The following is a 23,382-nucleotide window of genomic DNA, read 5'->3' on the forward strand; positions in this document are numbered from 1 at the left end:
GAGTGGGAGTAGGTCCTCTTGTTGTTTTCGTTTTCATGTTTACTGGAGGTCTGTGTTTATGCTGGTGGTTGCTTGGGGCCAAGGTTCTTGGTTTGCTGTGGTTGTTGCTTTGTTTATGCAGTAGTAGCTTTCCTTTGTGTGTATAAGACTGAATGTCTTTGTTCAGTGATAGGTATTTCAGTAAAAAGAAAATTATTGACCAAAATGCTTGCAACTGCGTTACACCCAGAATACCTTGTACGTACTAAATCCTCACTGTCTGAAGAAAAAAAAAATGGTGGTGCTCCTCATAACCTCATTTCTCCCATCTTTCCAGTGTCACCAATGGTTGGAACAGCTGCGCAGGGTGGGCGCCCTCAAGGGCAAGGCCAAGGTGACGTGCCCCTTGTGCGGCAAGGTCTGCAGCCGGAGTGACAAGCTCAAGCTGCACCTCAGGACCCACACGGGCGAGAGGCCGTACCGCTGCAACTTCTGCCACCACCGCAGCCGCACCAGCGACGACCTGAAGCGCCACATCCGCACCCACACCGGGGAGAGACCCTACCAGTGTCCTTACTGTCCGTACAGAGCCAGCGACCCGTCCACAATCCGCTCCCACAAGAAGCACCGCCACCACGACCTCTTCTACCAGGATAGGTACCTGCAGCAGCTCGACCAGGAGAGACTCAAGCAGGGACAGCAGCAGCAGCAGCAGCAGCAGCAACAGGCACAGCAGCAGTTGCAGCAACAGCAAGTCGACTCACAAGAGTGATCTCGAGAGGATGGAGGGAGAAAGAGAGAGCGATAGAGAGAGGTTTGGTTTGCTTTCTTAAAAGAACTTTGTGGCCACCTTTGTTGAGTTTGCGATGGCTCGACCCAAGATGCACTGGCTTTCATAGTTTTGTTTGAACAGTTAAGGGGAGCACCACTCACCCTCTTTACGAATAGTAGCACCGTGACGTTTTGCCTTTCGGCTGCGTACTTCTGGAGTGTCTAGGATTAAGCGGAAAGTATTTTATTTGTCGTTGTATATCTAGATTCTATTGTATACAGTCACATTTTTAGCCATATTAATCAGGCTTATTGACCAGACTAAACGTATTTTAGTGTACCATTTTTCACTAGTGTACAGTCACAAAATAGATTGTTAATGATTTTTCCCTGTTACTGGTTTTAGAATTTTGTAGGTAATGTGAAGGTTTATATATATCTGGGAATTTTAGTCATACTTTTAATTTGTGATTTGTAATGCCTCATACACATACTTAAACATACCTCTGCAATATTTTGTCGTTGGGTCAGACATGAGTTCTTATGTATACACTATATATATATATATACAGTAATATAACAGATTGATAAGGTTTTATATTTTAGCCTGTTCTAGTCCCTCACTGACTTACCCTAATGTGTTATCATTCATCTGCATATTGATGATATGTTTTGAAGCTTTGATGGTAACACCCAGTCGCATTCTAGCTTGTCTGTTTCGGCTGAGAATCTGCCGTGTCACTAATGGTATTACAGTGTTGATGGTGAAGTACAGCAGTTCTTTCAGAAACATTTGTTCTCTGTACTATGCAGCACTCAGAATACAGTTTTACCTTTACTCTGAATTTGCATACAAGTTTTCATGCCTTGCCAAACCAGTTTTGGCTTGTTTTCAGTCACTAGAACACAACACATGCCTCACAAACTGCTCACATGTTTGTGGCAACACTCACAGGAGGTATGGTACTTTATATACAAAGTATACAACACTGTGGATGCACGGTGGGTGGAAAGGAGCACAGTACATTTATGGTATACGAGTTCACTGTCAAAATACACTTTCATTACAGAATTCTGTAAGGCCGAGGAATTACCAGGCAGTGTGTAGTGTATGTTATTAATTTATTCAGTTATCCAGTAGTAACTTCTTCTTTTTATCACTTTTTGGGGGAAATCTTTCCTTATTGTTCAGCTTCCTGTGTTTCTGGAACTGCCGGAGATGAGTATATATTTCATGTTCAGGATGAACATTGGTACAAGATCTCTTTTGATTGTGTCTAGAATAAAAAGATTTTGACGTTATCTATCAAGTAGAAATTTCATTTGAGTGCTATTTTATTACATGAGGTCACAATGTGACCATAAAATTGAATTATTGATTTCACCAGGGATGAAGTTGTGTGCCACTCATTATCAAAATTAGGGAATACTGAAAGTATTTTAATTTGTTCATCGTCATCTGTACAATGGGTCATTTCATTTGCTGTGCAATATAATGTTCTTATTTTGATTTATAATTCTGTAGGAAAGTTTTTTATATATTTTTTGATGTACTTAGATTATTTCAAAATCACGAATTTTGAAGGCTTTCTTTCGTGAGATAGGATTCTTCTATTTACTGCAGTAGACTTGGTCTTGAAAATGTGTTTACATTGTAGGAAGAACGTTTTTTTTTTTTTTTGAGCTATATTTTTCTCTGGGTTGAGAGTGGTTGCTCCTAGTAAACCACAAAAGATTGAGTTACATATATAGTAATTACTTTAGATAAATGACTATCAGATACTTTAGGGATCTGGCCTTCTGAAAAGTAACGAAGAGGCCTGATGTATAGCCTACACCTAAACATTCAAGTTAACCCACAGCTGAGAGTAATTCCATGTGATTGTAGTCTGTCAAACACACTTAAGTTGACTGACTATAATCACATGGGAGTTCATACATCACATATAGGTATTTGAGTGTGCATTGTTTTGTATAACATCAGTGGGTATAAACAGGTGATATTTTAGTATTGATGTCACCAGAAGGTGTGACAGATGGGATGTGAACACTGAAGGGAAATGACATTAAGATCGTTGTATTAATTATTTGATTGGTGCAATTCCTCTTATATTTAATTTGCAGTTGCTGAATTCCTGTATTCATGACTTACATAACCTGGTAATTTTGGTCACAAGAGTGGATGTACCTTGGTTGAGCGTGTCCTGGCTTAATACCATAGAATATCAACTTCACTATAGTTGGTCAAACTGTTCTTTCTTGTCATCTCTGTGGAAATATAGTACGAAGAAACAATTTTACCGGGACACCTTGCGTAGATTAATAAATATGAATGAAGTACAGTCCTAAAATCGCAGTGAATATTGGTTTATTGATGTAGATGTTTCCTCTGTTGTTTACATGACCTCTGAGGTAAATGAGGAGATAGGCCCTTTCAAATCCTGCCTGTCCTAGAGCCAGAGCTGTGGTAAGAAATTTTTCGCACACAGAGAGCTGGCTGAAGTTATTCATGCCATTACATTCATTCCGATATTTTCAAGCGGAATACTAGTACTATACAGACACCACCCTACTTACGAACATTCAGCTTACAAACTTTTGAGAGATACAAACAAACAGGATCGCAAATTAGAATTGTGTTCAGAGTGCTCCTCTTTGCCACCTGTAAGTCAGATTTTGTTTTGCGCATCTATTCTGTACACACAGTACTGCATACTGCATATACAGTGTACAGTCGTCCCCCGGTACTTGCGGGCGATGCATACCACACCTACCTGTGAATAGCGAAAATCTGCGAATACTGAAACCCCCCTCTAAAAATGCTTATAACTGCCTGTTTTAATAGTTCAGACACCAAATATACCTTTAACTATCATCCTAAAACATTTAGTCATGAAAATAATATGAAAATGTAGTAATTGTTCTATGAAAAAATCTGCAAATAGGTGAGTTTTCCATGAATAATGTGGATATATCTTCCACAGAAAAGTCTGTGAATGCCGAACTGGAATAAGCAGGGGTCGACTGTATTGTGTTTTAGGATGAAAAAACGTACAGTACTGTACTTTATTGATTTTATATCATAGTGTACTAAGTGATGAAGAGCACAATAACCAACTTACAAGCAATTCAGCATACTAACAGCCGTCCGGAACGTAACTCGTTTATAAGCAGGGTGGCGTCTGTGTTGTAGAATGTTCAAAAATAGCAAAACAGTGAAACAAAGGGTCATAAAACAGAGTTGAAGATAGCCAAAAATAATATGTCAGTGCATCATTAGTGATCCGAATGGTTAAAAGATATGCTTCTGTTGCATTCCAGTTAGGTTAGCCTGTCAAGCAGCAAACTTTCCTTTTATTATGTCTTATTTTGTAACATGTTCCATCTGATGGTCCTTGTTCAATTCCACAGTAACTTTTCATTTTGTGTTTTACTGTAAATCTTTTTTTTTTTTTTTTTACAACTTTTAATTGTGTTTTATTTCTCAAAAGAATCCAGAAGTGATTGGGTTTTGCAGAGTTACTTTCCGTAAAACATACTTTTACAATGTGTACATTCGAAGTGAGTACTGTAATTTTATACTGTATCATAGTAGTAAGTTTATGTATGTATGATAAAAGTTACAGTTTAAGGATTGTTACGCTATATGAAGTAAAAAATAAAAAAAATATATATATCATTCTATAAAAAAGATAGAACTTGTTTTTGGCAATTTGAAAATATATATAGAAGGTAATCTCTGTTATTTCTCAAATTCAAGAGGTCATATTCAATGTTTCAGCCATCGTTGTTTTGTACTGGTCGAGGCAATGTGGTGGACACCGTCTTTGGTGGTACATTAGTCACTCTACAATGTAGTCAGATCCTCATAAAATTCGTAATATTGTACGTATCATCTTGTGAATTTATATTCAATCCCTTTTGAGTGGTCCACCGTGTTGTGTATGTACGGACCAAGGCCAGACCCTTGTATTTTTATAAAATTGCTCAAAATTCGTAAATTTAGTATATACTCTCTAAATCCATACGTCTCAGTGAATTGTACTGTCTCTAAATTTGATCTAGCTCAATAGAAAGTTAAGTTATAAGAGGCAAAAGTGTGCCCCCTCTTTTCAGGAATGTCAGTTTAAATATACCATGCTTTTATATTAGGTTTTGTATATTTTGTTTTTCAAGCTGTAGATAGCAGTGGGAATTATAAAACCTCAAGATTTTCATTACAGTAACAAATGTTGAAATTAGGACAAAGGCTGCCCAGCCATAAAGTAAAATTTTAAGGCCTTTTGTTGTTAAAAATAGTTTGACATGGCTGCCTGGTTCTAAGGCCATCAAAAGTTTATTTATTACAGGACATGATTTTCTAGTTTTTGCGAAGCTATTAAAATACTATTTATTATGGGACCTAGTTGTTATGTTGCTATCCTTTCTGATTCAAGTAATTAAACGCAAAGAAAGAAAGATGAAGGCCCGTTAATATTTTTTCTGGGGTGGAATTGATACAGATCTAACTTTCATGTGTGTTTTTCCTTCGGCAACCTTGTTTGGGAGGTTTTATAACTAAATGCAGCGATATACCCTTTGTAATTTTGATGGTCTCCTGCAATACCTTTTCCCTTTTGCAAAGGGACAATTATTCCTCTGATGTATTCCTTCGGAATAGCAGACATTTGTACCAGTTCAAGTTATATCAGTGCTATTTAATAATTACCTGTTTTCGTTTGTTTAGAAACAGTCGTTTTTGTTCAAATTTTCTTTTGAGTATTTTAAAATCTGCATATATTTTTTTGAAATTTTAAAAAATCTTTGTCATGAATATCCATTCCATCTACGGAAGACCAAAAGTGTATTTGCACTCCGCAAGTACACCTGTATGACAGGTGTTCCTGTGGCGTTATTATTTTGTACAACAGGTATTCTTTTGTGACTACCTACCTCGTAGTAAGAAGCCACTTGTTTTCCTAGTTTAACGGTTGATGTAATTTAGTTTTTTATTTCTAGTGCCATATTGTCATCTGGTGGAGCAACTGGGAAGGTGTGACCCCCACTCTGTCGTACTGTATATTTCATTCCTGAATAGTATGTATGGTAATTGAAAAAGATGTTTTCTTTAACCTACTGATTATTATTATTATTATTATTATTATTATTATTATTATTATTATTATTATTATTATTATTATTATTATTACAGGCTGTCCTTGGTTATCGGCGTGGGTTCCGTTCTGAGGGTGTGATGATAACCAAAAATCACTGCTAACCGGAAATTGGCGATTTTTGGGGCTTATCAGCGCCGAAAAGCGGCGATTTTCAGGGCTTATCAGCGCCGATTTTCGGTTATCAGCGCCTCTGTTAAGCATGTATCGGCACCAATACCCAACTATCGGTGCCAATAAGCGGAAATCAGCGATTTTAGATGCCGAAAATGGCTGATTTTCGTCGCTGGACAAGTGCCGTAAAACCAGATCGCCGTTAACCGGGGACTGCTTTATTATTATTATTATTATTATTATTATTATTATTCAGAAGATGAACCCTATTATATGGAGCAAGCCCACAGGGGCCACTGACTTGAAATTGAAGCTTCCAAAGAATATGGTGTTCATTTGAAAGAAGCAGCAGAGGGTAACAAGAAATACAGAAAGAAGATATCAGTTTAATAAAAAAGAAAATAAAACAATAAATAAAAAATAAATGGATAAAGATATAGAAAAACTTACATTACACTGCACAAGGTGAATTTTTTAAAGGTAGTAATGCATTGCATCTTTGCTTTCATTTTTGAGGTTATTCGTTCACCATTGTCAGGGAGACTGTTCCACAGGAATAAAAGACCTCTGGGACTGATAAGTATGACAAGTCATGGATGAAGCAGAATCTACCAAACTATTTTACGCGCAAGCTTTTGTGCGTCTCTGCTTAGGCTAAGGTACCTGGGATGAGGGAAAGTACTGTGATTAAGTAACAGGGCTAAGTCTACTTTTATTAGATTTCCGTTGACAGGTAAAGTATATTTTGTGATGCTTTGCTTATGTTATATTTCCTAGGATGTGACAGCATACCACAAGTAAAATTAGGTTAACATTAGACGTGTAACATATTTTATTTTTAACCATAACTCAACCAACAGTGTCATTCAGGTTTTGGAAATAAGGCAGTAAATGAATTTTGTTCAGACTTTGTCATATATTTAGCTAATTAATCATGTTTTGGAAAATGCAGTTTATTGAGTAAAATGTCAATTTTAGTATTAAGCCATTTGAGTTAATATTAGTGAGTCAACATTGATCATCTCCCAAGTTCAGGTCCAAAGGATGTACTTTTGAAAGGCAAATGAAAACAGCAACAAGGTAAAGTCAAAGAAGGTGGACAGTTCACAGGTAGGAAAAGACAAAAGGCAACAGATAAACAGTAAAAAAACAGAAAGCCGTTTAGATTATGGTTGTCTTTTTATTCTGAAGCAGAAAGTGAGGTTTGAAGCTGCGGTAATACAGATTTTTGAAGGTTTGTCCTTCTTGCAAGAAAATCAGTATCGATGTCACTGTTTGTTTTGTTTTTTAAAGTAATTATAAATTTTTTTTAAAGAGAAAAGTAATTACCTCACCATGGATCCTTTTTTCAAATAAACACCGATGCCACAGATTGATGCCTTGATTTGTCAAGTTGATTTGTCTACTCAAACTTTATATAATCCTTATTGGCTCATCTGAAAGTAGTTTAGCTGGGCTGTTCTTTTAAAGTTTAGTGTAAATGAGATGCTAGAATAATGCAGTCCCTGGTTAGTGGCAGGGGTTCTGATCCCAGCCGAGCACTGCTAACAGAAAATTGCCACTAACCGAAAGTCATCGATAATATTGCAATAAGTCACTCAACAGCGCTGCTAACCTGATATCGGCATCGATAAACTGCTTACCGATGCTGATAATCTGCTTACCAATGCCAATAAACCGCTTACCGGCACTGAAAATTGCTTACTGTTGCCAAAAAATCTGGTTAATGGCGTCGCTAGCCAAGCACTGTAACACTTAAACACCATTAACAGATGCCACCTGTAAGCAGGAACTGCCTGTACATATAATAATCATAAGCATATGCATTACCTGAACATGTAAAAAAGAATGCATTATATATTGTCAGTGTACGGTATATATTTTTGTTTATGTTCCTGAAGAGCAGGAATGAATTTACTTCTTGCTTAAGCATTTGGAAATCTTCTGCTCTCCAGATGTTTAAGCAAGTAACAAATTCATTCCTGCTCTCTGCTGATGTCTCCTGCGTTTTAGGTGTGCTAGTTTTATTTTCTATTCTCTCATATTTATTTATTGCCTTTTCGTATAACATGTCTCTCTTTGCAGGCCGATTTCCCTTTGTCCAAAAGTCTTGTGAATGAATTAATGTAATACATAGATTCAGCGTCAACATATTTCTAGGGGTACCACCCTCAGAATATACTTTTTTGTTGTGTATAATAATAAGATAATTTGTTACCCATGAAACCCAGTGATCAGGAACTGTAGATTTTGAAACTTAAGTTTGTATATAATAAAATGCACTATATATCTTATAATTTTTTTCTCTGTAATGATGGTAGTGTATGATTAATAAATTCCATGTCTAGATTTCCTCTCATGTAGCCAAGGGTCACCTTTTCTCCTGAATGACCTTTATAAGCAGAATGAAGGCACCTTGGCCCTCACCTTTTGATAGTACTGCACTTAATGTCCCCAGGATCTGTACCCATTCATTTACTGTTGTTAATTTTGATGGCTTGACATTAATTTAATCATACTGATTAAGTTGTTTTATTCACTTGAGATTTTGGCAGAAGTATGGTCTCATCTGAGTTCTCTTGTTTTAGGTAAAGTGACTTATTTTCATATATATTGTGACAAACTGCGCTTAGTCCATGTATACTTTTCATCAGAATCCTCTCTTCAGTTCTGGCATTGCAAATATTTTAACCGAAATTCCTTGAGGCATGTAACAAGCTTTGGCTGGAATACTTGAAGTGATACATTACTGCATAGTGTTTCCAAGATTAATGAGGGTAACTTTGGTTGTGTCAGATAACTGCATCTTCATCTGAGTCCTTTTAATTACTTCTTAAGTAATTATTGACGTTTAAGACTCGAATAATTGGTGAATACCCTGTATGGGTGGACAGTAACATTTTGCTTTAGCAGTTGAGAATTCCAAGGACAAACAAAGTAAGAACATGTCTTTGCAGGTGAGTGGAATCGGCAACAGCAGCAAGGTGATGGCACAAGGCATCGATGCATCAGAGTTGTCGTCATTCAGATGCCCCACGTGCGAGCTGCAAATCTCGGATCAGCAGATTCTCATCGAACACGCTAGGTACCACCGGGAGGGTTGGCCGCACATCTGCCCCCAGTGCGACTACAAGACGAAACGGAGCCATGATTTGAAGCGGCACTTGCATTGCCGGCATAAGGGAGAGCTCCAGAGGCCTTACCGCTGTCCTGTTTGCCCGTATCGTACGTCGTACGCCATCCACCTGCAGAGGCACATAGAGGGGAAGCACCCGGATTTTGGATAAAATGTCGTTTTCGTTGACTTTCCTAATTATTGCTCTGTGGATGTCCAGTACTGTTTCTGTGGAGAAAATGAAAATGAAAGGGTGACGATAATTGTAAATATAAACAAGAAATGAACTGTTTTAACTGTAACAGTTAAAACAATAAAATAATTACTATACGGTATTATGTTTGATTTTTTAAAGAGCTTTTTGTAGTGCTTGTTAAGCACAACATTGTAAGGTCAACTTGAACTACAGAAATACATGAAAGGTAAGGTTTGGGCCTTTTTATATACATTTTTTGCTTGTTGCTAAAATAAAATTTTGCATATACAAACGGCCCTACACTTGTCAGATGCTTATTAGTGTTTAACCTTCTGATAAGAGGAAAATCTTGAAAAGTAACAGAGATCCAGCAGTATATGTAGCCTATTTTAAAATTCAGAATGTTGCTCAGTCAACAGCTATGCCATATAATTTCTAGCCTAAGCTAACCTGTATGTTACACTTTTCATTCAGTTCAATAAGTTTACTGTATTCGTTGGTAAGTTACAAATCTTGATAAGCTGATTAGCTGCATTAGGATAGACAGGAAAGGGTGAAGATTTAACAAAAAGCTCTTCAACTTGATAAGCTTTTGTTATTACTTGTCCATTACATTTGATTGAAATTTAAACATTCACATAAAACGTGCTGTATAGTTAATGTTCATTGTCTCCACCCAACCACCCTCTCGTTTACTCTTTGATTTCTCTTGCTCAGGAGATTTCTTGTGATATCTTTGGACTCTTCTTTCCATTTTTCTTGGAAAACTCAAACTGGTGCTCGCTTTCCCTCCCAGTTTTTAGTCTTTCCATTTATTGTTACTTCTGTGCTCTTTTACCTCTCTAGTGCATACTTTACGAGCTCTGCACAAGTTCTTAGTAGGTACAGTATATATGACTGGGGTTTTGGTCTCCCTGCTCTTGTCAAGGCTTTGTTTTGCACAACTTTGTCTGACTAGCTTGAGGTAACGTCATACGGTTTGATCAGGCAACTCTGCTGTCATTCATTAGAAGCAGAAGATAATTCAGTGTTTTGTGACCGTAATCTGTACTGTATTTGGTGTTGGCTATTTTGATTGAAGTACTGTTTTTGTGTTATATCTTGAAGGATGATATGCATAGAACAAAGAATTGGAGTCAGTCTGTAGGCAAAGATTTCCAATACAGTATTGCCAACTTTTTCAATGTCATTTAGTTACTGAGGCACCTTTTTTCTCTTGTTAAGACAGGTTTTGCCATTAGGACCTCAAGTCCTGTGACTTTTCATTGCAGTATTAGTTTTAATCAGTTAAATGTTACTTTTTCATTGTATAATGTGAATATATTGTGTTTTTTATGTTTCTTATCCTATGGGACATACAAAATCTTTGTAGTTTTCTGCACAGACTTGTTTTGTATTGACAGAGAAAAAGAGAAAAGGTTGCTTATGTATTTATTCTGGTCAAGACCAACTATCAGAGAATTCTTTGTAATGGTTGGTCTGTCCCATGAAACCCTGGGGGGACAATGAGAGTGTAACTCCTTTGAGGACTCACAGCAGCTACCAAAAATTTTAGAACAGGTTAGTTTGGTAATAGTAACTTCCTTGGGGATTTGACCACTGACCACTGAAGGTGCAGGCCAGCATTTTATGCCATCTGTAGCCAAAGTCTTGGCCCACTTCTGTGGTTGGCGGTTCAGCTCCATGAGGCTGCATTTTCGGGTGATATTGCCTGTTCACACAGGCTAGTTGAAGAGGGGCTGTTCCTAACTGGTTTTGTAATCCTAATTTTTGAGCTTTATTGCCCAACAAATTCTATAGCATAATGTCATATCTTGTATAAAAGTCTGCACTCCCTTTATAGCCTAAGCAAAGTTCCCTAATGTCAAAATAGGCAATTGTGGGAAGAAGGTTTTGTACCAGCCATGGAGTTTGATGGAATGTTGTGCCCAAGTACTGTAAAAGAGACCAGTCATGAGCCAGAGTTGATTTCTGAACTTGCAACAGTCGGAAAGTTTGTACCCAGCAATTGCTTCTCAGGTCAGAGATCTTTGGAAAAGTCTAACTCGTAATCACCAGTTTGCTTCAAACTGCCTATTGTCTCTGTGATTTTAACTCCCACATATTTATAGCAGGGGAACTTTTTTGTTCAATGCACAATTTCAGCACGTCTCTATAATCTTGTTTTGGACGAGTGACCATTGCTGTTGTTCAGATGTTGGATGTTTGTTGAATTTATATGTAGTTTTCTTTATTGTAAGAAAAGCAAGTTAAGAATAAAATATTTGTTAAAATTTAACAAACGAGAAACGTAAAATATGTTAACTTATTGTCCTCTTGTCTTCATTCTTGTGTAACCTAGGATGAATTGAAAAATAGAAATTGTTTGATGGTAAGGTCAAGGGAGATTTCTGTAATAATATTAATTTAAAGTAAATTTTTATTATGATATACCTTCTCTCAAGATGGCTCATAGAACTACAGTCGACTCCCAGTATTCACGGGGGATGGGTACTACTGTACAACCTCCCGCGAATAGTTAAAATCCACGAATACTTGACACCCTTCTAAAAATGCTTATAAGTACCCATTTTGATAGTTAAAACACATAAACCCCTCTTAAAACACATATAAGCCGACCACCGGTACTTGTGGGAGATGTATACCACGACCCCCCATGAATAGCTACAATCTGCAAATATTGACATCCCTCTGAAAATGCTTATAACGGCCTATTTTGACAGTTCAAACCTCAGAAACACTAAAAATGCTTATACCTGAGTATTTTAATAGTTTTATCACGAAAAGTGCATTTGTTCATGAAAATGATAAGAAAATATAGTAATTAGTGAATATTTCTCTATGAAAAATATCATGAACTGGCGAATTTTCCGCAAATAATCAACAGAAAAATCCGCTAAAAGGTGAAGCAGCAAATCTGGAACCGCGAATAGTGGGGAGTCCACTGTACTCTGAAGGATTTGTTTTCAAGTAGGTGAAACTAAGAAGGCTATTATAGATGAGAACTTAGGCTGTAACCCCTTAAAGTGGTAAAATATGTCTGATGTAATTGGAAAAAAGTAGATTTAGTTCTTGATAAACAGGACAAAGAGGTCAAAGTAGACATTACTTGCCAAATTCAGGAAGAAATGTTAATTTGTTTTATCCTTACTGTTGTCTTTGTTTTGTAATATTATTGTAATATTTTCTCTGCTTTATGATGTGTAAAAATCACATTCTTCCGAGCCATATTGAAATTTAAACCTGTTCAGAGTGGTTTAAAATTCTTTTCAGACGTGATATCTGTCATAAACCGTAGCTTAGATCCGACTGACTTTTCCTTGATAGTTTTTAGTAAGAAGGCTATCACTGTAAATGGAGTAGACCTCTATTGTGATTGAAGAATAGCTTGTGATCTTGAATATAGTATATAGTGGTATTGATGTCGTAGGTTCTCGGTAAAGTCAGGTATTGAGTAAAATATCTCAGTTAGTGATAAATTTTTAAAATTAATGAAATTTAGATTTCATAGGAGCGTCTTCAACTTCAGAATAGTGTACTGTACTTTGGTGCTACATTTAGCAAATTCTGTTCTTTAACACTTCACTCAATTTGCTGAGTAAGTACTGAAGTACTGTGCAGGCAATTTCTACCCTGGTTCAGTGGCCACACCTTGTAACAAAGCCGTATCTTTTTCCAGATGTCCTGCGAGGGCTCAGTATCACAACCTGAAGACCTTCAAGATGATCCCACCTCCAGTATGGGTGTCTACACATGCCCCTTCTGTGCGCACGAGGCCACGACGAAGACGGAATTCACCACACACTTGCAGATGCATAAAGGCGGCGACTGGCCCTACACCTGCACGCAATGCAACTACCAGACGCGCCGTAGCCACGACCTGAAGCGTCACGTTTTGTGCCGCCATTACGGGAGGATTCTCAGACCGTATCGATGTCAGCTGTGCCCCTACAAAACGACCCATTCTGTGCATCTTGCGTCCCACATGATGAAAAACCATTCGAGTTAGCTTCTTTTGTTATTTACGTTGGTCATTCGAAGGAATTTGGAGTCAGAAAACTTGTGATGGGAAGTTGACTTCTAGATGTTTCCTCAAATCCATTTTTATGTTGCATAATGTTTGCCAAATTAATTGTTAAGTAATTAGAGTAGTGTATAATATACAGTACTGTATATGTCCAATGTGTATTCTTGCCAAAGTGCTTTTTGGCTTTTACTCAAACTATGAGCCTTGGTCATAAGTTCTTTAACACTACTTAGTTGTAAATTTTGTGTTCTTTCATTTTGTCAGTCGCAAAAGCAGTTCTGTTGCTCGACGCTCAATTGCAGAGGACCTTTTATCTGCATAATTTAGGTTTTTCAGAACTGGAGTTAAGACATCACATAATAATATTATCATGATAGATCTCGGAATTTTTGAAGGACAACACTGATGTCAAGTCCTTGAAACAATCAATTTATTGAGTTTTTTCAGATTCTTGATGTCTGATTTTTCCAGTTATGGAATTTTTTGACTGTGGTATGTTCAAGAAATAATAATTTTATTTTTCAAGACAAATCCTTGAGGCAAGCCTATGAGAATCAAATGTTTTGAATTAGTGGTATGGTTCAATTAACTAATGATAATATATAATAACAATATCAGTATTATGTAGTATTGTAATTATTTACAGACATTATAATAATTTTGTTAAAATTCATTTTGCATGACAGTAATGTACAGGTCAGATGCTGTGCACAGATTGTGAATTCTACATGACTCGAAACAACATCAGGTTAGGCTGTGGTATTTTTTTTGTTTCTTTTTCTATATTGATTTTTTCCTATACTATTGACTTTAATGATCCTTCCTTAGGGGTGATACGGAATGAACTGAAGCCAACCCCTGGTATTCACAGGGGGATGCGTACCGCAACCCCCCACGAATAGCTAAAATCCAAGAATACTCGACACCCCTCTAAAAACGCTTATAACTGCCTATTTTGATAGTTCGAACACCAAAAAAACCCTTAAAAATCCTTATACCTGAGTATTTTGATAGTTTTATCACAAGAAGTGTATTTAGTCACGAAAATGATATATTTCTCTATGAAAAATACTACAGACATGAATTTTCCGCGAATGACGTAAATGTACGTTCACAGAACAATCCGCTAATAGGTGAGTCTGCGAATCCAGAACCGCAAATAGGCAGGGGGGATGTAGAAAAATGAACAGATTAAATATCTACTTTAAGGAACTACAATAGGAATAAAGTTTATATAGCTGTAGGGGTCCATTGTAGGTTGTTGCAGCATATTTATGTTTCAGAAGTCTCACGCTATAAATATTGCTTTTTAGTGCCCTGAAATATCCCTATTTTACTACCATTTCAAGATTGTGCCATAACGCAGCTTACCAAATGCTGAAACATACACTAGGTATATATTTATGACTAATGATAAAAGAATTATAAGGGTGGGGCAGAGATGTGTCATAAATCTTGAAATATATATATATATATATATATATATATATATATATATATATATATATATATATATGTATAATATGTGATAATCATAGTAAATTAAACTTGTAATGAAACATGGTACAATAGATCAGACAAAGCAAAGATATGGCAACACTACCTCCCTTGATCTGTCGTGAACTTGCTGGATTTGTTTATTTTTCTGTTTTTTTGTTTACGTATGAAATTCGGATTTTAAATATTTTTATGGTGATTAGATCAATACGGTATAAATGGATTCTGTAAGTGAAATAACGTGTTATAGATATTTTACAGTGTTTTCTCATTAAAGTATATGTATACTGAGAGAGAGAGAGAGAGAGAGAGAGAATGATGGTACAAGAATTTTTTAATAAATTTATGAGAGATGGTGAGGACTAACCACAAAACGATGTAAACCAAGAACTTACTGTAGTAAATTTTTTTTTTTATCATTCTGTTTGGAGGTAGGTGTCCTGTCGTTCTAAACTACCCACATATTTTAGATATGCTCTGTACAGTAGTACTGACCAAAAATACTTACCTGTACAGTAAATATCATTTCAAAATCATCTTACAGCACAGGAAAATATCAGTATACATAAAATGTATGCCCAGTGTATTACAGTATGCGCAGAATGATGCGCAAAGTTACGTAGACCTAAGATAACGTGTGTCTGAATGAGAGGGGATATTTAAGAGTAACAGTTGTAGGCTGGTACTTAATTTTGCTACATGACACTGAAATGATATTAGGGTGTTCTGGGATGATAGTTTGAGGTACATCTTTGTTTGGACTGTCAAATTTGGCAATGGACTGTTAAAATAGGCAGTTATAAGCATTTTAGGGGTGTGTATAGCATACTTTAAAGTAACAGAAGTAGGTGAGTATTGTAATTTAAGATTACGTTAGGTGTTGTGGGATGATGGTTTGGGGTGTATTTTCGTTTGAAATGATATTGTTTTAGTATGATAATTTAAAGTATATTTTTGTTGGAAATATCAGATTAAGCAGCGAAACATTAAAATAGGCAGTTATAAGCGTTTTAGTTTAGGAGGTACAAGGTATTTGGCAGTTATAAGCCAGTTACAAGCATTTTTAGAGGGAAGTTTTGCATTTCCGCGGATTTTACATTTCCGTGGTAGGTTCTGGAACCTATCCCCATGTAAAAATTGGGGAGCGCTCTGTATATATATATATATATCATATTGTTTGTTAGTGTTACTGTAACTTTGATTGTTGCTTATTGTATGAAAACTATTAAATAAAAAGACACGAATATTGTTGTATGTAGATAAACCTGAGTTAAGTGTAAGGAGACAGATTGTGAGGTACAGGTTTTTAATATTGTATAAAATGGTATTAGCAGTGTACTTAGTCACAGATTTTTAGTACTGTTTTTACAATTCAGGGGAGAGAATGGCTGGCCGAGTCAAATTCTTTTTTAACTGCATCCAGTTGCAAAGTTTTGGCTAAAGAGCATAACAAAGTTAATCGTACTATGGCTACATCCAGGTCACCCTTGGTCTCTCATTTTGGTGCTAAATTTCTTCTGGCAAGTATAAATGATTTCACTCTTTCTTTAAACAAGTCTCTTGACGTTTTCTTCATCCCCATATTAAGTCAGTATACGATGCTTTGTTCCCACTATTAATATAAAAACAAGGCTCCAGAGTGGAGTAAATGTATGATATTGCCGTAGCCAATTGGTTGGGGTGTGGTTGAACCTTTGAATAATATGTAATAATATAATGTCACTGCTAACTAATTTTTTGGGGCTTTCTCTTCAGTTAGGGTAATTAAGTTTCCTTATGTGCCTTCATTTAGGCACATGTGGCCTGTACATTTTTTTATCATGTTCACATTAGTTACGTGCTTGTTATTCTGCTTGCTTATGCTTGCCAGCTCCAAGGACACAGAAGTTTGCATATCCATTTTCTGAGAAAGATTCTTGTATCACAGAGTGACAAATATAGCTGTCTCTAATGGGCATATTCTGAATCCATGTTAACCTGTATAAGTTGGGAAAGACAGTTCTGTGGGCTATCTGAGGAGAATGGATGGTGGTAGAATTCCAAAGAAATATTGTATGGAGAAATTCTAGGAAGGAAAAGAAGAAAAAACTGAGACCTTGTCTTTGACTCAGTTAAGTGTGGTCTCTATCGTAGTCATGGAGAAAGTCTTTAGGACCAAAATCTTCGGAGACACAGGCTCAGAGAGTTCAGTGGTGTTGGGAGGTTGGGAAGAGGATAATTATGTGTGTGTATCATGGCAAGTAATGTTGAAGGGAGCAATTTGCATAGAAGTGAACTAGCATTGCCTGAATTAGTTTTAAAATAAATTGCAAAAATTTTGCCCATATTCTCTCCAGGTACTAGGTGTGCGTGGCACCTGGAGGAAGAAAATGCTTCTATTTAGTTCCTCATTGGACGGGTGGGTACCGTTCTCAGCTAGCACTCTGCTGGCCCCGCATTCGATTCTCTGACCGGCCAGTGAAGAATTAGAGAAATTTATTTCTGGTGATAGAAATTTGTTTCTCGCTATAATGTGGTTTGGATTCCACAATAAGCTGTAGGTCCCGTTGCTAGGTAACCAATTGGTTCTTAGCCACGTAAAATAAGTCTAATCCTTCGGGCCAGTCCTGGGAGAGCTGTTAATTAGCTCGGGGTCTGATTAAACTAAGGTATACTTAACTTTTGTACTATAATGGTAAAGGTGTATACTAAGACTAAAGGCAAAATGAAGAAGCGAGACAACTCAGTGGGATGAGACAAAGTGACTGGATGGAAAGTTAGAGGCAAAAAGAAAATCAGCTCAGTCCAATTGCCACAATTGATGGCTCATTTTTGGGTACCTATGCTAGGTCCGAGAATTGCCCCTTGGTGGTGTGGCAGTTTTTGGTGCAAGAAGACATAGAATTACACCATTCATGGATAATTCTTGGCCTGCTGGACATGTGGAAGAAAGTGCTTTAACACACAGTAACTGGAACATGAAAAACCACCCATTACCCAGAAATACTCTTCAATAATAACACGTTCCTTATAACTGAAAGAGGAAGAGCTTTCTTCATCCAAAAATGATCATTAGTAACAGAGTTTAGTGTGGATTTTCAAACAACAAAGCTTGTTAATTCAAGCGGAAAGAATACTTGTCACTGAAAGTGATCTCCACTCACATTTTTCGAGTCTATATAGATCGTGGAAAGAAATATTTCAATCCAGTTTAACCGAAACAAGAGGACACTTCTTACTTGAAGATGTCCTCCACTTACAATGCCCATCTCCTCACAGACACAAACACATAACATACAGAGGAAGAAATCCTGTAACTAAAAAATAAATCCCCCAATAACCATTGCCATGTCTTTTACAGATCATGGAAGGAAGGACCTTAAGACCCCTGCTGGCTCCTGGCTCTGCGTCACGTCCCGGCCAACAGCAACAGCAGCCTTCGACAGGGGTAGATATAGTTCACTGCAACTTGCCCAGATACGCTGGTGGACACCACCAGATGGCGGGTCAGAATGCGCTCGGGCAGGGCACGACCAAGATGCCGTACCTCTGCAATCACTGTGATTACAGCACTCAGCGCAAGCACGACTTGAAAAAGCATTTCAGGACGCACACAGGAGAAAAGCCGTACCACTGTCCGCAATGCCCGTATCAGACGGGAGATTCCAGCAACTTGTATGCTCATATCAAGAACATTCACTCGCAGTAGCGAAAGGTTACTTGTCTCTTGTGATGCTGAAACAGTCATGAGCAGTATAGGCTGCTTAAGCAGTTAGCCTATGTATTTTCTTTATGTTAATAGGTTTACTAATAAATAGAATGAAATGTTAACTTTCTTTCATTTAACTCTTTTTGGATTAGAGCACTGTACTGTATATGGATAATGAAAAACATTTCCGTTCAATGCTACGTCTCAAGACAAAAATAAATTGTCTGAGCCCCTTTGATTATGCAGGAAAGTAATTTTATCTCATATTACAGTAAATTATTTCTGTGTGGATGCAGTATCTACTACAAGGATGTAAGTTGTGTAATCACCTGATGACTGCAAAAAATGTTTTCTGATTTTGTAGTCTGCATTTCACATGAGGAAAGAGGTGGCCTGGCCATTGCTTGTTTCAAGAAAATTGTTTATGCTATAGGGCTGTTGATGTTGAGTGTTTTTCCTTAGCATTCTGTTTGTTTTCTTCAGATCTGGGCAGGATGTGGGCATTGGCCTTGACATTAAATGCACAGTAATACCTCTTCTGTAAACATATTCAAATTCGTAACCTTTTAACTTTTTTATTTTACTTCCTGCCCATATGTTTGCTCCACCTTAACGGAAGCTTATTTTGCAAGTTGAATGCCTGTTCCATGTACTGTATTTATGTTGTGAATGAAAATAGAGGCAAATTGGTCACAGAATTTGGAAAAGAAAGAATACAGAAGTATACCTCTGTATTGAAATTCATGTTGTTCCAATATTTCCTAACACAATCTCTCTCTCTCTCTCTCTCTCTTGTCAGGAAGCAATACATTAGCTGAGCTAGATTTTCTGTCTTGGCCTGGTAAGTTTAGGTAGTGAAATTGGCTTGTTAATAGTAAAAACTTCAGCCTTGATTAATTATTCACGAGGTTCCAGTACGGAAGAAAGTTCAGGGCTCTGGAATAAGACTGGAAAGAATTGATTCTTCAAGCTCACAGGTGCTCAGGATGTTTGGAACAAGATTGATAGGAACTCTTGGTGCTTTTACATATATTGGGTACATGATTTTATTTTGGTTTTTGTATAAAAATTGTTCATGGGGGTCTTAGCTTAAAAGAAGAAAGCTTGCAGCACCATCCTGCAATTATGACAAATATAGTACGTACAGTAATTTACAACAAAAGTCTTTTGTGAATTGACAAAAAAATGTGATAACTGTCACACTACCTACAGTTTGCTAACAATAGCACTTAGACAAGCAAATTGTTTTCTTTTTAACCTTCTGTGAACAGGTTTAGATTATTTTTATTTTTCAGAGTGCTAAAAAAAAAGGATCATAAGGATTCAATGTCAGTTATGTAGACTTTTTGTGCAGAAGCACTTCAACTTATCAGATGCTTTGGGGTCTGGCCTTTCTGATAAGAAACGAAGTCCATTGAGTAACAAAGACTTTTTATTATAGCCTGTGCTCGAATATTTGTAGATAACTTACAATTAACAGCAATTTCACATTATTCCTAACCTAAACTAACATGTGCTTAAACTTGACATTCAGTTTATGAGACATTTATCTAAAATTGTATCACATCTAAAATGGTGTTATAGCAGAAAATAATCATAATAATGTAGCTGATAAGTACAGAAGTCTACTAAGTTGGTGTGTGTGTGTGTATTGGTTTTGATGTTGTGTTGCATTTAATATACTCGATATAGTTCCTAAATTTCTGGGGAAGTCTGAATTTGGTACGGCTTAAAAAATGTGGCACTGTGTTGTATTTAGATTTGTAAAGAAATAAAAAAAGGGTGAAATTGTTGGACCATCTTGAATATTCAAGATATCTTAATATGACCATATTTAGAAACCCAAGATGGCTGATTTAGCATAATGCCAGAGTTCCCACTGTGGGCATTAGTTGCCAACTTTTCTTTTTTTAGCCTAAATTTCCTAATGTCTATCCTCCCCCATAGAATATGTTACAGTGAAAAGGTTGTTATTATTTCCACCAACTTAGATTATTCCAGATGAATTTTAGACTCTTGAGCACAAGGAAAGTAACGCTTTGTCTCTTTGCAGATCTATAGCGAAGCTCCACCAAACACAGCACCCCACTTATCGCCCCATGCTGTGGCTGTGGCAATGCCTCACGGCTACTCCTGCGTTCTGTGCCCCTTCAGAACTGGGCGTCGAACGCACTTCCGCCAGCACCTGAAGAACCACTCCCGGGAGTCCCTTTTCACGTGCCCTCACTGCAGCTACAAGACGCACAGGAGCAACGACCTGAAAAAGCACATGAGGGTTCACACAGGCGAACGACCTTACTGCTGTGCCCTCTGCGGACACCGCTTCAACACCTCCAGTAACCTCAACTCCCATTATCGCAACAGACATCCGGAGAGTGCCTTGTTCCATTAGGCTCTCAGTACGCTGGGAAATCTATCGACTTATTACAGTATTGCTGTGGCTTAAAGGTGTGCTTGTGTTAAGTAAAGGTGTGACCACACTTCAGTAAAACATGTTAAAAGCATACGTTAGCAACTTTCTGCACACACATTACAAACAGGTTGAATACAGTTCAGCAACTTACAGGGTAATTGTATGGAGTACTGGTTGCAACTTTGTACAATCACCCAGCATTTGCCAAAGATTCGTTCTTTCCTTACAGTTGTTGTCTTGTTTCTAGTGTGTTAGTGATATGTATGCAACAGATTGCTGACATGTGTTTTAGGTGTGTTTTACTGCAGTTTGTACACACCCTAAACCAGGTAATACTTTCTCATTTAGTTTTTTGGCAACATAAATGTGTTGGTATTCACTTTCAAATTAATAAAATTTTTTTTTTTTCTTAGCAAAGAGTGAATTTCTGTTTATTTTCCTTTTTATTGAAAGTCCTTGTGTAGGTTAATATCCTTTTTTTCTGGATTCTAACAAGGTAGACCTGTCATGTGTTCTCAATTTGGCTTTGAGATCTATAAAGGATTGAATTAATTTGTTCATGTTTGGGTTTTTGAGTTTTTATTTTTGTATCTTTTGTTTATACCATATGAACAGTTTCTGTTTGTAATAAGCCCAGCGATTACCAACTGTAGTTCATGAGTAGGAATCTCCAAGCAAACTTGGGCAGGGGAGAAAGGTCTTAGACTTCTCTGTTAAACACCACTGCATCTATGTTGACCTTAGAAGTATGTACTTGGTAGCCAGTGAGCTATGGTACGTTAAGGTCAGAGCAGAGGAGGAGGCTTGGAACTAGAAGAAAATTCATCCCGAGAGACTTTTCAACAACTGGAAGTTTTAACCTTTTCTGGAGCCATCCACTCTATGGCAAGGGATGCCAAGTGAAAGTTTATTCTGACCTATTTGTAGCTGCATAATAACTAAACTGCTGGATAAAGACAGAATGAATATTCAGGATGTCACAGTAGTGTCAAGAATGTTTCATCCTTGGTGTTTAAAAACGTGATATCTGTTCCCTGTTGTAACAGCTCTGGTGATTCTGTCAACTGAGACTCAGTAAATGTCTTATTCAAGTATTCAGTGAATCTGTTTTGGCTTTCATTTCACCTTCCAAGTAGCAAGAATATAACTTATAGATGTATAGATTCTTTAAGAACTATTAATGACTTATAAAATATATAGACTATTTGTAAAACTGATTTTCTTCTCCTGAGGACAGGTGTTGAGGTGAAAGATGATAAGACGTGTGGATTCAAGATTTAAAAGATACTATTTTATTAATTTGCTATCAAATCCCACAGGAAAGGAAATGAAGGAGGCTAATTAATCCAATGGATTTTTTAGCTGTTTTTAAGTAAAAGGAACCGGTCTCAACGTGGACCTCCTTTTATACAAGGAGATGTATTTGTATTATCAAGGTCTGGTTGCTGGGACTTTGAATGATGAGCCTTCTGTATAGCTGTATGAAGTGGATAATGTTGCAGAAGTAGTCTGTATAGGGGGTTTATTCACTTGTCAGCAGTTAAAGTATGAATATGACAGTAACTGTAGTGTTTTTTCTTCTTTCTGGAGCGAGCCAACCCCTGTCATGGGGAAAAGTTTAATGTCAAACAAGATATAATTTGTGAGAAATAGCAATATTTCTCACGAAACTATGTTTGCTAATCCAGCACTTTGTACTTAAGTCACACACTCATCTTTGAAGTCAGTTCTTTACTTAATATCCTGTATTCTTTGTGTGTTTGTAGATTAAGTTGGCTTTGTGCCAGCATAGGCTTTCATTCCTGGAGTACCCAATGACGGACACCAAATTAAGGTGGACTGATCTGTAAAATATTGGGAAACATCTGATGAACCAAGAGGTGGTACTTACCTAGGCTTGGTGTGAGACTGAAAATGGCTTCTTATACCTTTTATTTAGGAAACTTTCTCTGTGAGATGGGACTTGTGGTTCATGGGCCTGCTTATATTCAATAGGAATAGCTTTTTCACAGAGGCTGGTTTGTTGTACAGAATAGGGCTGCATCTTGTTATCTATGGGGTTTAAAAACTTTGGCACTAAGTTTAGAATTACAGATTGCTAATTTTTTTAGTATTCTGGAAAATTCCGTTTTCATTGTTTTCATCAGGAAAAACAGTAGGCAGAAAATGGTGTGTTTAGAAATTTACTGCATCGCAAAATTATCGCAAGCCAGATACTCTGCAACTGTAGAACAGAATACAGGTACTGTAATTTTTCATGGAAACTTGAATTTGAAATATAACACAACCACACAGATGCTTTGTAACTATAGAACAAATTACTATAGTTTTTTCAAGTAAACTTTAATTTGAAATACAAATAGTATACAGCAGAAGAGATACTTTGTAACTATAGAGCAGAATATCATGATTATTTTCCCATGAAAACT

The 23,382-nt window shown here is 36.9% G+C and overlaps 1 protein-coding gene across 8 annotated transcripts in view; it reads left to right on the forward strand.

Moving 5' to 3' along the window:
• The window catches only part of LOC136855886 (protein tramtrack, beta isoform-like), a 107,361-nt gene that overhangs the window by 81,487 nt on the left and 2,492 nt on the right, over positions 1 to 23,382 (forward strand). The window contains exons 5-6 of one of the 8 annotated variants that reach the window (XM_067133304.1): positions 13,008 to 13,332; positions 18,193 to 18,520. The exons of 1 other annotated variant lie outside the window; for it this stretch is intronic. In XM_067133304.1, coding sequence (XP_066989405.1) covers positions 13,008 to 13,332; positions 18,193 to 18,395 — 528 coding nt within the window. In that variant the 3' untranslated portion in view covers positions 18,396 to 18,520. Of the gene's footprint in view, positions 1 to 316; positions 5,521 to 8,974; positions 11,625 to 13,007; positions 13,333 to 18,192; positions 18,587 to 20,593; positions 22,057 to 23,382 lie in introns of those variants that run through there. 6 more of the 8 variants (XM_067133303.1, XR_010858163.1, XM_067133323.1 and 3 more) reach the window with 6 other exon arrangements.

This window comes from Macrobrachium rosenbergii, chromosome 33 (genome assembly GCF_040412425.1).
Source record: "Macrobrachium rosenbergii isolate ZJJX-2024 chromosome 33, ASM4041242v1, whole genome shotgun sequence".
Taxonomy (NCBI): Eukaryota; Metazoa; Arthropoda; class Malacostraca; order Decapoda; family Palaemonidae; genus Macrobrachium; species Macrobrachium rosenbergii.